This window comes from Leuresthes tenuis, unplaced genomic scaffold, assembly GCF_036924035.1.
Source record: "Leuresthes tenuis unplaced genomic scaffold, fLeuTen1.0.hap1 SCAF_3, whole genome shotgun sequence".
Taxonomy (NCBI): Eukaryota; Metazoa; Chordata; class Actinopteri; order Atheriniformes; family Atherinopsidae; genus Leuresthes; species Leuresthes tenuis.
In genome coordinates, this window is record NW_027325357.1 from 20,087,456 (window position 1) to 20,102,113 (window position 14,658).

At 46.1% G+C, this 14,658-nt stretch overlaps 1 protein-coding gene across 1 annotated transcript; it reads right to left on the reverse strand.

The window, feature by feature from the left end:
* Positions 1-3,562: 3,562 nt before the first annotated feature.
* On the reverse strand, positions 3,563-13,667 carry dyrk3 (dual specificity tyrosine phosphorylation regulated kinase 3). The gene is made up of 6 exons (XM_072382442.1): positions 12,777-13,667; positions 10,555-10,664; positions 7,359-7,564; positions 6,928-7,231; positions 6,419-6,835; positions 3,563-6,312 (listed from the first exon to the last, which is right to left on the reverse strand). The coding sequence occupies exons 1-6, from the start codon at positions 12,817-12,819 to the stop codon at positions 5,581-5,583; spliced, it is 1,812 nt and encodes a 603-aa protein (XP_072238543.1). The 5' UTR covers positions 12,820-13,667; the 3' UTR covers positions 3,563-5,580.
* Between the last annotated feature and the right edge of the window lie 991 nt (positions 13,668-14,658).

The window sequence follows — 14,658 nt, forward strand, 5'->3', positions numbered from 1 at the left end:
ACAATTTCCTATGGTGGAACACTATAGCGACTTCAGACAAGCCACATAAAGATGTGTTTTTTTATACATTTATTCTAAATTTAAGACACAAATATGTGAACAAACAAAACATGATATAATCACTGGCAGCACTAAAGGCAATCCGTCAAGGTTGGCCAGACACACGAGACACATCAGTCATTCTCTCACATCCCTAAATGCAGGCTGAGTAACTCAGCTGTCATAGAAAATGTACAAGTCTGTTGAAGAACAGCAATGTTTTGAGGACTTTCTTCAAGGGACGAAAATGCAAAATAATGTTTTTGGTTAAACTGTGCAGACTAGACTGATACATGACTTTCTAGACTTGCTAATAACAGGCCAAAGATCATGGAAATTTTAGTTCCAATCTACAAAATGTGTGGTTCTGGAAGGGTTTGGCAGTGGTAATGTTCCCAATAAACCTCAGAAAGCAAACGTATGCCCGTTGCCTCAATTACCTTTTTCAGCTTTGCTGAATCGACCTTTGAGCAGAAAGAAATAGAGCTCATACTGTGGAGCAAACTGGCTCGTGATTTCTCTATTCATCCCAACAAAGCGTTTTGTAACACGTACCTTCTTAACAACACCAACGAGAATTATGAGGGTATAGTCAGACACGTAGAGAGACGTAGACATAGGTTTACGTGTCAAGCCAAACGCAGGTCAGGATTTCTTAACCTGTGTGGTAATAAGAAACCTGTCACCACTCTGCCCCTCCTGCTCCTCAGTGGGGACCAGAAATCCTGCTGTGGCTCCATATGGTCTGAAGACTTGGGAGTTTCTTGTGTGAAGGATGAGAGGAGCGGAGAGACACCATGTGATGTGCGTGGTTCACAGAGTAGAAATCAGTGTGTCAAAGTGGATGTAGAGAGACGTCGGGGCTTTGGGCCATATGGTCAGAAGGTGACTGGGTCGATGTCTAATGGGATTGGTCTAATCTGCTTTTTACATTGACAGAAGGAGAAGAGGAAAAAAATAGACACAATCGTTTAGATTTAAATCTTTCTAACCTAACTTGTTTGTTTTGAAAAGAAGTTGCTGATAAATCGGGTAAAAAGAGAAGCTAAAGTGAAACTAGAACATGAGAGGGAAACGTCACCGTGTAAACAAGGCACTTTTGTATAAAGACAGATTAATAGATCCGAGCAGAGAAGTGTCTATAATAAGGTTCAAATCCCATGAAGCTTAACATAACAGAGTCATCTTTCTCCTCTCGTACGCTGCTTGCTTGCTTGCTTGTTTGCTCAGCCCGGACTCTTATTTTAAGAACAATGTTAATGAAATCACACCGACTCTCTGCTGATGGAAAGCGAGAGCCGCACCCAGGCTGAGGAAAAATAATGATAAACACGTCATTTTCCCAGTAAGGCATCTTACATGTTTCTCTTTAAAGACCAGCTGGCACTAAAGCATGCGAGCCAAACAGCATTACACAAACCCAGCCACGTACTCCCTCACACGCACACATCACCTCAAGGTAATGTTGTCCAACCGGTTTCTCCTCCTGCTCCCTTTGTGTGTCTACCTGACTTTTTCATCCCTCCAGGCACCTGCATGCAAGTGTAAATACCCATGAGTCATCAGTGCAGATGATCAGTCTGCAGTCAGAAATACTGCATCGTTTTTTTCCCCCTCTTTTCTTTTAGAAGGGTAAAGAGAAGAATGGGACTCTGGGTTGAGGAAATAATGCATCACATAATCCTTCTTCTAGTAAACATTACAAACGGATGTTCTGGGCCCCTACCTGAGCGCCTCACAACATTTAAGTGGAAGGAAACCCTGAATGAAGTCTTTTCGGTCTCGTCTTTCAGCTAATGTTATCTTTCGAGTTACGGATCTGAACATGAAGTCAAGCTGAGGGGAAACCGTGACAAAGGTTGTCCGTATTACACTATGTGTAATATGTGTGTGTTTCCTACAGTGACGACACTGGACTCCTGAGCTCTCTCTGTGATCGGAAGTCGTGCCATTTAACACAAAGTAGACCCTTTTCACACGTCATAATAAGGGAGAGAGAGCTGCAGCTTTACATCCACAGCAATACCAAATATCAAATCATCAGCTCAGCGGGCATTCCTGCCCTCTTCATTAGTTTTATTAGCTGCAGCTGCGTCCTCTCTGCAAAGGCTCTTTTGTAACAGAAGAACAAAATCAGCTTTTACCACCGTTGAAGTTTTTTTTTGTGTTTCACCACGCCGACAAAAATGTGAACATTCTATGTTTATTGAATTAGCCGAGCATATTCCCTGAGTATACACACCGAAACCACTACACTAATATCCCTCACAGGAAGAGGCCCACTGTGTCAATGGACTGGTCCAACGTTTAGCTTTAAAAGTTGACTTTTTGGTCAAAGTCTTGGACAAAGTTTGAATATGCAACTAGTTTTCAATTGAGTTTCAAATCCCCATCGCAGCCGTACACTATGAGCTATACATTAATCTGTTAGTTATGCAACACTAATCTATCATTGGATGCAGGAAGCTATGATGCACCAGGACTATTAGTGGCTCAGCTCCAGCTCACACCAGGAAGAGGCTAACTCAGACTTTCCATTGAGTAAATCACCTCGGTACATATTCATGTCTTTGTTAACTCTGGTTCTGAATCAGCCCGGCAACCCCCTGCACTCATGGTGCTGACTTTTAACGAGTTAAACGGGATGGTGCGAGCCCTGGAGCCGAATATATACAGAAATCCACCGGGTTTCATTTTGGCAAATGTTCCTAAATGTTGCTACTACAGGTGTTTGTCGGTTACATTGATAGTCCAGTGTTAAAACCACTGCATTAGGTATCAGAAAATCTTAATCTTATTGGTTTTAAATTGATGTCTTTTGACAAACACAGTACTTAAAAGACCAGGTTCATGTAGTCTTCACTCTAAGCTACTCCCCAAAGCGGCCTTCTTGATATATATTTGATCATGTGATGTTACAGGATAGGCTATAAATCATCTAAATGTATTCTAAGTGTACTTAAGTATCATTTTCAGCATATTTGCAACAACTTCATGGAAAGCATTTTTGTTTAAAAGAAGTAAATAGACAGCACACTTCAATTAACTTCTTTTCCTCAGGCTATTCAGGTGTTTAAAAGGAAGAGGAAACTCTATGGCCTAAATGTAAGAATTGTCCTTGCAGCTGTTATTTTTAATAGGTTTCACAGAAGTGCATAATGACAAGGGCCTCAATGACTCATCATTGTCCCAGTTTTCGCCGAGTCTGTAACCGAATCACTGACTGAAATCCAAGTCACCTGTAAGCAGAGGAAAAAAAAAAGAAAATAGGGGCCGTTTCGTTTCATAATACAGGCTGCAGGTGCTGTACAGTGTGACCATTGCATCACTATCTCTAAAAGCATTTCCTGATCATTATCATTCTTTTTTTAGTCTTAGCCACTTTCTATCTACCCGTCCATCGCGTCCACATCACCTGAACACTGTGCTCAGGTGATGTTTCCCCCACTGTGTCGAGATAAGAGAGACTGATCCTCACAGAAAAACGCCAAACAAGCAAAAAAAATGACCCCACAGCAGCTGGTTTCACTGAACAGCAATTTTTATTTTTTTTTAGAAAAAGAAACTATCACAACTTCATTTGGTTACTGTACAGTTTCTCTTCTCGTAGTCACTCGGTCGGATAATTTCATGCTGAACACCAAACACCCTCCTACTAACTCACACCACTATTACAACATGACAGTACACGACTTTTTCTCCTCGCCTGCTTTTGCGTCTTTCATCTTGAAATTCTGAAGTGAAAAGCAATAGAAACCACTTCTATAAAAAAAAAAAAAAAAAAAAAAAGAAAAGAAAAAAAAATGGAGACAAAGTAGAAATCCCTGACAGTTTCACTTAGAAAATGAGGGACAAGAGAAAGAACTCTTTGAATGGCGTGGTCCATATCAACATGCACCTGACGTGTTTCTGTGTGCGTGTCTGTGTGCGTGCGCGCTTTGGACAGCACCAGAATTCATTATTTATGTGTTAAAGAGGTTCCCTGCCCTACATGAGTGAGATAAAGAGATGATGGGGGGGGGGTGGGGGGGTGGGAGAATAAATCTAGGTCAGATGGTGGCGCATGCATACCCCCTCCGTAGAAAACCGTAAATGCAATCTCTCGCTCTCGGCGGACAGAACTGCATGCATGTTCGTCCACAGCAAATGTACATGTAAGTTTGAGGGATGTATCGAGTGTGTCTCCCTGAGAAACGCTTCATTCTTCAGTACCTTTTGTCACTGGTCTGCCTTCCACATCTCCCCCCCAGAGGGGAAGAAGAAAAAAAAAAAAAAAAAGAAAAGTAAAATAAGGATCCTGGCTCATATTAAACATACTGCTCTTCATTTCACCCCAAGGTATTTCTCACCTTGCGCTATCCTTTCATTTGAACTACCTCCTTATCACAGGGAGGAGCAACGTGACAATCATACAAAACAACTTTCCTGGCCATCACCACGCGGGCGTTTATGTGCACTGACCCGCAGCTCTCCTTTCCCTCCCTGTATTTATCGGCTCGTGCGAGCTGGGCCTCACACAGCAGCAGTCTCGTAAACTGGTTGCGAAGCCCCGAGTGTGACGGCGACACCTTGGTGACAAGAGTTCAGAGTGCTACTGTCCTCCCGTTTTTCCACCCGTGCGGTGAAAGTGGGAGGCGGATGGGGAGGCCTGCAAATAGACTGGGCCCACGCCCTTTTTCTTGAGGTCTCCCACAGTAGCACATCAAAGGTGAAGCGCGCGCACACACACACACACACGCTGACGTGAAAGCACCGCGGATCAGGAGGGGCAGGGAAAAGGACACGATAAGATGAAAGAAATGAGGAAGTGAAGGCTCGCCTTTAACGTGTCCTAATTATTCACTCCGGGGAAAAAAAGCCAAACCGGTATAGCCAGTTTAATGGTATTTGTGTTGCGTCTGGAGTAATTGTGTCAGTGATTGCAGGGCCCGACGAGTAGAGTGCGATTCTTTTCTTTTTTTCCCCTCCATCGACTTCTTTTGGCTGAATAAATATGTATTCTTGCCAACTCCAACCTGACGGGAGTAATCTCTGTAGCCCTTTTCAAGTTTCACATGTATGAAAACGGCAGAGTGCGTGTGTGTGTGTGTGTGTGTGTGTGAAGTGAGGCAAGTGACAGTGCAGGTGTGCTCCAGAGTGTTTTCTGCTAAAACACAACACTCGCGTGAGATCAAGCACAGGTCAAAAAAAAAAACAAAAAAAACATTTTCTCCTTAACAAAGCTGTCCACTCACACAAGGAAGGTTTTAAAAAGCATTATCTAGTCAAACCTTATCAACTGGCTGCATACAGAAATTCCACAGCCACACCTCGAAACCCTCTGTATAAAAACTTTTAATGCTTCTTTGACGATTTATCTGCTTGCTTAGCTAATATTAAAACCGGGAACTGGGGGGTGTCGACACCTCTCAGTAGAAAACAAATAAAAGAACAACCAAACAAAGTTTTTAAAACCACTTCCTCCCGTACTCCGACTCCTCCCGAGGAGTGCGCAGGAGGAGAAAGTGGAGAACGAGAGGAGATCAGAGGACTCTCTCTCGATTAGGAGACAAGTTTAGGTAGGACCGTGCGAAGAGGTATGGCCTCCCCTGACTCTCCCATCATGTTGCTCCTCAGTTTGTTGCTGGCAGCTGTGGTGCCTAAGCCAGGCCCCCCTTTGGCCAGGATAGAGGGAAAGGAGGTGCTGTGGTGCTCAGGAAGTCGTTTCCCAGCAGCCCCTTGGCTTTTCTCTGTCCCAGGTATGGGCTTGGGAAGCCGACGATACAGCCAAGGGTGTCTGAGGGCCTGGCTAGGGGTGAGTCGAGATGAGGGATCCCAGTCCAAACACTTCTTTATGAAGTCAGTAAAGGTTGGGTCCTCGCAGCCCTTGAGCGCCGCACTCCACTCCTTGCTACCTGGAGGGCCTCTCACCTTGCCACGGCGTGAGCGAGACCCTGACAGCACAGTGGCCCCGGTCGGCAGGGTGTTTGCTACACAGTAGCGAGGGTGGCCCTTGGAGTTGATGAAGTTCTTTGCCCTTTTGGCCTGCTCGAGAACCTTCTGCGGAGGCATGCCCAGCAGCTCCATGACACAGGCCAGCTGGTCACCCTCGTCTTCGCCGGGAAACAGGGGGTAGCCGGTCAACAGTTCGGCCAGTATGCAGCCGAAGCTCCACATATCAATGGGAAGGCCGTAACGGGAGCCAAGGATCACCTCTGGAGCTCGGTAAAAACGAGACTGGATGTAGGTGTAAACCCGCTGGTGTTCAAAGCAGCTGGAGCCAAAGTCGATCACCTGGCAGAGACGAGGGGAGAACAGATCGTGGAAATGAACATCGCATTTACGACACCCGTCAAAAAGCGCACAATTTCCCACCATGTGAATGTGCCAGATGTGTTACCTTGATGCCACTGCGGCCCTGCTGTTTGAGCAGGATGTTCTCTGGCTTGAGGTCGCAGTGGATGATTCTGTGCCTGCTGAGAGCCTCCAGGCACTGCAGGATGGAGTGTGCAAACTTCCTGACCAGCGGCAGGCTGAAGCCCTGAAACTTGTTGCGCTTGATGAGCTCATACAAGTTCATGCTCAACAGCTCAAAGGTCATACAGATGTGGTTGCGGAAGGTGAAGTTCTCCAGCATGTGCACAACGTTCATGGTGCCGTTCCGATCCTGCTTGCGCAGGTGCTCCAGGATGCGGATTTCCTCCTGCGCCTGCCGGTGGAAACGCTTCTCATTGCGCACCATTTTCAGGGCAAGGTGCTGCTGCAGTTTGTGGTCGTATACTTTAGCCACCTGGCCAAAGCTACCCTTTCCGATTATCTGAAGAGGGAATGAAAAGAATTTGTGGTTAGTCAAGAGCCAGGGACAACAGCGAGTCTTTAAACTGTACAACAACAAGCTGTAAGCCTGACCTTGAGGAACTCATAGCGGTAAGCCAGGTGGTCATGGGGAACGTGGATGTAACCCCCCTGCTCATCATCATAACCACAGTTGTTGTTGCCTCCAGCAATGGCAGGCCTCTTCTTGGCGTTGGGTCCCACAAAGTAGATGTCTGGGTAGGAGTGGATCTCCGTCTGCTCCAGGGGGTTAAGCTGAGATCGGTACAGTCTCAGAGCCTGGTCAGGAGTGAGCGGCCCGCACAGCTTGCCACTGTTCCCTCCATTCCCAGCTCCGTGCGAGCCGGAGGATTCACTGGAGCCCTTACTGGATTCAGTGCTGTAAAACAAAGAGCACGACAGCAGCACCGTCATCAGAAATGTAAAATGTTACGTTTTCAGCAGCTTAAAACTCCAGCAGTTATCTCACTGGTACTGGTACTGGTTCGGGGGCGCGTCACTCTCACCTGTCCACGCTGTGTTCCTTGGACAGGCTGGAGACCGGGGCAGATTTAGTGGGCGTCTGGCCCGCGCTCCCGCTGGTCTGCGTGGTTGCTGTGGTTATGGCATTGATCTTTCGGTTATTAGTCGAGTCTTCATACAGGTACTTGACCTTCAGCTGGCCACCTCGCACAGTCACCTGATCCCTCATTACAACCTTGTTACTGACAATCTGTGACAAAAGATCAAACACAAAAAGATGCACACCGTTAAAGGCATTAGAGAATCCAGATGAGCAATCAAAACATGTATTTTATATTGTTTTACGAATAAAGATTTGTTCGGCACCCTCTGGGACTATCAATGCCCATCGACAACACACACGAGAAGGCGTTTTGGTGGATTTGTTTGTGGTCAAAAGCAGTGAGGAAAGTCCAACAGAGATTAATAGCAGCTGATAAAGGCAGAAAACGCAGCAGATGCCAGTTTGATGCGAGTTTCAATCTACTCTTGAGTAACGAGCAGCGAGAAAGCAGCTGGTGAACCAGTATGACAGGATCCAGATCCAGTCTGGCTGTGAATGCTTAGGCGTGACAGACAGCCGTCGAAATGTTTCAAATCCCGGTCTGCTTGTTTGTGTGAGGGCTGTTAGCAATTAGGCGAAAAAAAAACAAGCAGTCTTTGGCTTAGCAATAAAGTCGACTCGTTAACTCGTACGGTCTTGATATTCAAACTCTAAAAGCCAGTCGAATATTTCAATTTGGTCAAGACGATGAACGGTGGCTGCCCACTTCAGTGCCATCAGTGCCGAAAGCCGTCAGACTCTCACAGAACACAAGTCATTACATTTGTCTGGATTAAACTATAAAACTGATCTTAAGAATATATCCATAACCCATACATTTGAAAAGTAAGAAATCAACTGGGGATGATTTGCAGGGTTATAGTAGTTTAAAGGAACGCTCTTAAATCTTTCCAGTAAATAGCTTCGTTCTGGCAACCCCAGGAATTCATTCTTCCGCGCGCTCCGTCTCTCCCGCTCGTCTCGTTCTCACCAGCGGAAAAAGCCCTCCACAAGATTATGGAGCACAAGGGAAATCATGGTCATTAAAGTTAGATTATCCTCTTATGGAAGCACTTCTGCCGCGAAGACACACCGACGTAAAATCGCCAAAGCCTTCCAACAGAGTTCCACCGAAGATGTACACTGACCTCCTGGCTGTTTGAACGTCTCTTCTTCTCATGGCAGAGCGGGGCGGACACTTGTTTTTTTTCCCCCCCGCGTGGCTCCGTGGCACTTTAGCTTCGACTGTGAAGCAGATCTATGGCTGAAACCGTGTCGGTTCACAAAGACGGCACCTCAAGGAATCGGACTTTAAAAGTAGGTGTTGACATCTTCCCTTGAAAGAGGACTCGGCTGGGAGAGAGTTTGTATTGTAGGTTTGAGTCCTAAAATTAGAGCTGGAATGCAGGACTGGTTTCCATACATGTAACTATATAGTCTTCACTTATCACAAGCCCCTCTGCTGACCCAGGGTCCCATGCAGCTGTTGTGCAAAAGCTGCCGAGCAGACGCGGTGAATGCCATTGGCTGAGCCTCCCTCACCCGCACAAACACTGACATAAAAATCAAAGCCTCCACGTGTGCCCCACTGTAATGGATTACTGGCTGACTGGGGCGGCGGGTGCAACTCAGGGGAAAAAAAAACAAACCTGAACAAAACGCAGACAGGAAGAGGGGTGAGTGGATCATCTCCAACACAGGTATTATTGGAGGTGGTGAGCGCTGTGTGCAAATCTGTATGCAGCAACAGATGGAGAAGAGCTAATCTGTTTGCTGTTAAGAGAGACACTTTAGTATTCATTTCTTCTTCTCTTAAGCACACGCAGGGTTGCACAACTCAACTCAAAGCATGTGGCATTCACAAAGCTGTGTTAAACGCAGCAAAACTGGGTAATATTTAGCTTTAAGATGGGTCACAATCCTAACAGGACCAATGCCCGTTGTAGCCCTGACCATCATCACCACCTCTCAGTCATTCGCTTTGTATTATGAAGTACGACCAGATTTACGGCCACAATCTAAATAGTTCATACTCGCTGCTGACATAGAACCGGGGTGACATCAGTTGATCACTTTAATAGAGCATGAGACAGTTCTCAGAGCGATGCACATGCTGAACTGGGGCGACTTGCCGTCAGTCACATTCAGTAGAGGACAGCACCTCTGTGAGCGTGACAGACAAACACAAAGGAAGAGGGGGCAGGACTGGAATAGAAAACTAGGCCTAACCTCTGTGCAAGCCCACTGATGGAGGATTAGACGAGCCAGGAGAAGGGGTGGAGGCAGAGAATGTTGATTGGCGACTTTGTTTGTGGGTCACATTTTCAAGTCCAATAAATCTTTACAATGTATCAAACCGGCCTTTTTCCTCTGCCGACGTGGAGGGCTGCGTGCATCGTTGTTTTTGCGCAGTTTCTGTTCGAGGGGACGTCGCGAGCAAAAACCTATCGAACAGCTGCGAACACGACGCTGCAACTTCTTCATTTACGTGCCCATTAATCCTTTCATTAGTGCGGTCCGTCTGAACAGAGACATGCTCATAGCATGCAAAGTCCCAAATAAGCTTATGATGACCTGAACTGGATCCACTGATCAGGAAAATCGGTTGATTTACTGGGGCTCATAAAACTGCCCGCAACTGGTTCTTCTGTCGAGTTATTTGCCCGGGGCAGACAAGGGCAGCTGTGTATCAGGCTAGCGGAGGTCGTACATTATGTCAGCGTACTGTTTACTGGTCAATCTGCATTGTCTGTACCCTGAAATCAAGTTTTTGATATATCCAAATAAGGTACACTTACTGCAAAGAAATAAATGGAACGCTGCCTGACACAGCAATCATTATGATATGCCCCGAGGGCATCAGTCAATGTTACACACGTGACTGTGGCGTTCTTATTGAGGGGCATTAAAACTGTTACTGTTATAAAACTGCTTCACATGTTGGAGATAAGAGATGAGGTGAGAGATAAGAGCCTCCCAAACAACACAGCAAGACTGAGGGAAGGAGGAGGAGGGGTAGAAATGTGATGAATATGAACAAGGCTGACCATGGGATATCTCCCTAAGGAACAGGATGTCTGGAGACAGAGAGCGTCTCAGCACAGGAAACTGGGCTTAACTGGCTTTGTGCTTGCGTATGTGCTTGTGTGCGCACTCACCGTGTGTTTGGGCATCGGGGGCAGCCCAGACGGACTGTTCGTGTCTGCTTCTTCTTTAAGGATGTGGTCTGTCCTCATGTAGGAGTCGTACAGGCCGTCACCATGGCGTGCTGATGGGACAGAGGAGGAACAAATCAATCGGTGTGTCACGGTGGGCCCACCGAAATCTGCAACACGGATTCACTCGAGGGTAAAAAGCTACTGATGACACTTAGAGGTAAAGTCTACAGAAAGCAATTTAATCTCCTCCGCAGAGAGATACAATCCTGCTTGTCTAAACCAGGCAAAGACCCATTGATTTTCTCATCAATCAATCCCCCTACTACCGATAAGTACTTCAACACTAAAACAAATGATTTGCTACGGTCCGACAAATCCCTTCAGCTGACCCCAGCGGGGCTGCCCCATCCTACTGTTCTCAGTGGGAATGAATGTTGTCTGCCACTACCACCCCACATTTACTGTGAAACAGCCATTATTAGCAGGTACACCATTGTATCTATTGTGTCCTATACATTGTATCTAAGGCCAGGCCGCTGACCTGAGCAGCTTAGATAGGGCTTAGGGTCCCAGATCGCAAGCGCTGCAAGTGGTATTATTGGCCTAATGGGGGTAACAGATGCCTCAGTGACGACAGCATCTTTCCATCTGTCCATTCAGGCCAAGTCATTTAAGGCACACACCAGGTGTGCTCAGAGTTTGAGCCAACATGGAGGGATGAGGGGGCTTGCCATTCAATAGCGCCAAAGTTTCATGCCCACCTCTGTGGTACTGAGCCAAACACCTACAGTAACGTGAGAAGACACAAATGAGAGTAAGATGGATGAGCAGAGCGTTTGGGACAGTAGGAGGAAGCCAGTTATCAAAATGATGTGCATCTATATTACATACATAATAAAACTTCAGCACAGCAAAGGCTGGCTTGAAAAATTTAGCAGCCTGGGAGCCTAAGCTATTTGTGAAGCCATCGTGTCAGGCTTGCGCATTAGCAAAAGCCCCCAGTTTTGGCATGTTTCGTGCCATCTCCGACTGGTCCCGAGAGTGCTGTAACCAAGCGCAGGTGAGTCAGAGCCCATGTCCCTCGTGCTAGTTCGTCAACAGACCTGCTCCTGGACAGATTAGACCTGCTGCTTGGATACAGACGCACTAAACCTGCACAGCACAGCAACCGGCAGCATTAGGGCTCCATGTAAAATATGAGGCATTCACAGACCCCAGACACTCTCTGTAAACTCCTAATCACCGGGCGGGGGCTCAGCAACTGCTGTGCAGAATCTGACTTGGTCATCCAAGCAAAAACCTCCAAGAGGACAAACAAGCAAACAATGAAGGACAGAGCCCAATCTTCCATGTAAGCAAACACACAGAACAATACACTCAGCTGGGTTCAGCTCCCCTCACTCGGAGCCCCTCCCCCCTTCCCTCTCTGCACAGCAAAGGGTGGAGAACAAAGTTCAAGCAAACAGACACACACAGCGCATTACGTGTCATAAAACGTGCGAGTGGGTCTGTGGTGGGGTCGAGTCACAGCTTTCTGTCCTCCACTTCTCGCTATTCTGGGCAGCGTCTCTTTACAGTCCATAAACCCAAGGTAAACCGCAGACAACATCTTACAGAGGCTTCGGCGCATCTACATTTCCAGATACATGTCATAAGAAAAGTGAGATCAACGCAAAACACAACCTGGAGCCAAATACTGGCACTTACAGGGCACATATAAACAAAATCATAAACGACAATCACGATACCATTTCCAAACCAGCTTACACAGCGGCCAATAAAACACGATAATAAATTCTTACACGAGACAAGAGGTGAAAACAACAGCAGCACTTCCTGGACGGAACACCCAAAACACTTCCATACAGAGGTCTCGTGACTTGGATGGATTCCCAAAGCAAAAGAAAACATGTTTACAACCCGCACCTTGTACAATGCCCACGACACGACGCCATCAGCCGCATCTGTCCGTTCCTTTTTCCACAGAAGGACGCGACGTGCCACTTTAACCGGGAGGCATGGAGAAATGTGTCAACCCGCAACCACGAATAAAGCACTTTTGTGTGAACGTGAACGCAACGACACGAATGCGGCTGCTCTCGCGTCCCACTTGAGAGTCCCGAGACTCTCTTCTATTAATCACTTTTTTAAATGAAAACAAAGAAGACAGAACGTGCAGCAAAAAAAAAAAGATAAAGAGTGCGACACTTTGTTGTGGTTACCTGTTGCTATTGGGCCCTCTGGTTTTCTGCTTATTATCATCATGATTGCAATTAATTTGTGACGCCAGCATCCGAAGTGGGGGGAAAAAAAATCCCGGATAAAAGAAAATTTTAAAAAAAAAAAAAAAAAAGAGAGAAGAAAAAGTTCAAATCATCCAGCAAAGTCAGCTAGCAGCATTTAAAACTTTGAGTTAAAGTGTTCACGAGCAAGTAAAGTCCGAATACCCTTGAGTTATTAAGACGAACTAACTGGTTATGTTTCTCCTCGGGGTTGACCAACTATTTTCTTGACTTTAACAGTGATTCATCCTTGTTTTATTAAAACCCCAGAATCGTACATTCACGCTCGCTCTGGCTAACATTAGCCTCTCCAGCAGTCTGAAAAAGCCCCACAACAGGCAGTGGGGGTCGTTTTCCTCAGCTAGCAGCTCAGCTAGCTCGCGCAACCACAAAAACAGACGTCCGGACGGGAGCCGCTCCCTCTGTTGAAAGTAGTTTGAGTCCAAATATTACAGCTTGCTGGTCTGGCCCGCGCGCCCCTCGCCTTTCTCTGACGGTACAATGAGTCGATCCAGAGCACCATTACCGTCCCGGTTAGCTGACTTGGTAGTTAGCAAACAGCGATGCAATCACACGTCGAGCCCCTAGGATTTGTCCTCCTTTGGGACAGCTAGGGGCTGCTTCGCTCGTCTTCAGGGAAGGCTAGCCACAAAAAAAAAAGAAGCTAGCTGTACACAAGCCCCATGTTTGCTGCAGAAACAAACAGAGGATCCTCTTCGCATAAAGCTTCACCTGGAGTGAGTGCAGTAAAGCTGCACTATTAAATCCTTCTTCAGACTAGGGGGTATCTTATTCGACGTCGATGTGTGTTGTTGCTAAGGGCGTCTTCAATGAGCCTGGAATCAGCAGGAAAACAGAGGGAGGGGGGGAGCAGGGCGGCGCTTAGAGAGCCGACAAACAGTATGCAAAAGCGCGCCCCCTAGCGTCTAACTGGAGCTCTGCAGAGGACTTCGGTGGACTTTACTGTAAGCTTTCGCATTATAACAGTCAGAGCAGGATTTGGAATAAAACTTTGAATGAAGTCTAACTGGTAAATAAATCAAATCATTTAGGACGAACACGATTGAATTCTTTTCGCAAATATGCTCGATGTATTATCTTAAATGCCCCCTATTTTGACACCAGACCTTCCTTAAACAAAAAACAGATGTTTAACAACCCTCAGGAGGAGTGTTTCTGGCAAATGAAATAGTTTGAGAAACAAACGAAGAACCAGACAAATAATGCGTTATTGCAGAGTAACAGCTACATACAATAAGTGTTTTTTGCAAAAGTGTAAATAATTCAATAGTTTGAGCTCCCGAAATATGAATACCTGCTGTTTGTGAGTTTTAGACAATCAATCAATCAATCTGACTGAACCCATTTAGAATTTTCTGAAATTTTGCTAAGCATTTGCACTTTTGTCTTGCTTTTCTTTTAACTTGGAAAAAATAAAAGAAAGAAAGAAAAAACACCTGTCATATTAATACATATTCAGAGCATATGTCAGTTGCAGCCCTGAGACTCACACAGTGCTATTGGTCATTCACTCTGCATACCCTATGAGGAGAACTGTGGACTGAAACTTGAGCGAGATCTATACAGGGCTAGAAATAGTTGAAGGCAGTGCAGAGGACAGACGGAGTAAGACCGGGACAGCAGGAGAAGGGGAACAGGCTAAATTCAGAAAGTGATATATGCTGGGCAGAGGTTGATGCTAATCTTAGCCCTTTCTCAGAGGTGAGAAGAGGGATCTGTCAATATTTGCTGCCATAAATAAGCATGCTGACACAGTTTTAGGTGGCCCGCTGGCCAGCAGCCAGCCCTTAAGACCACTTTG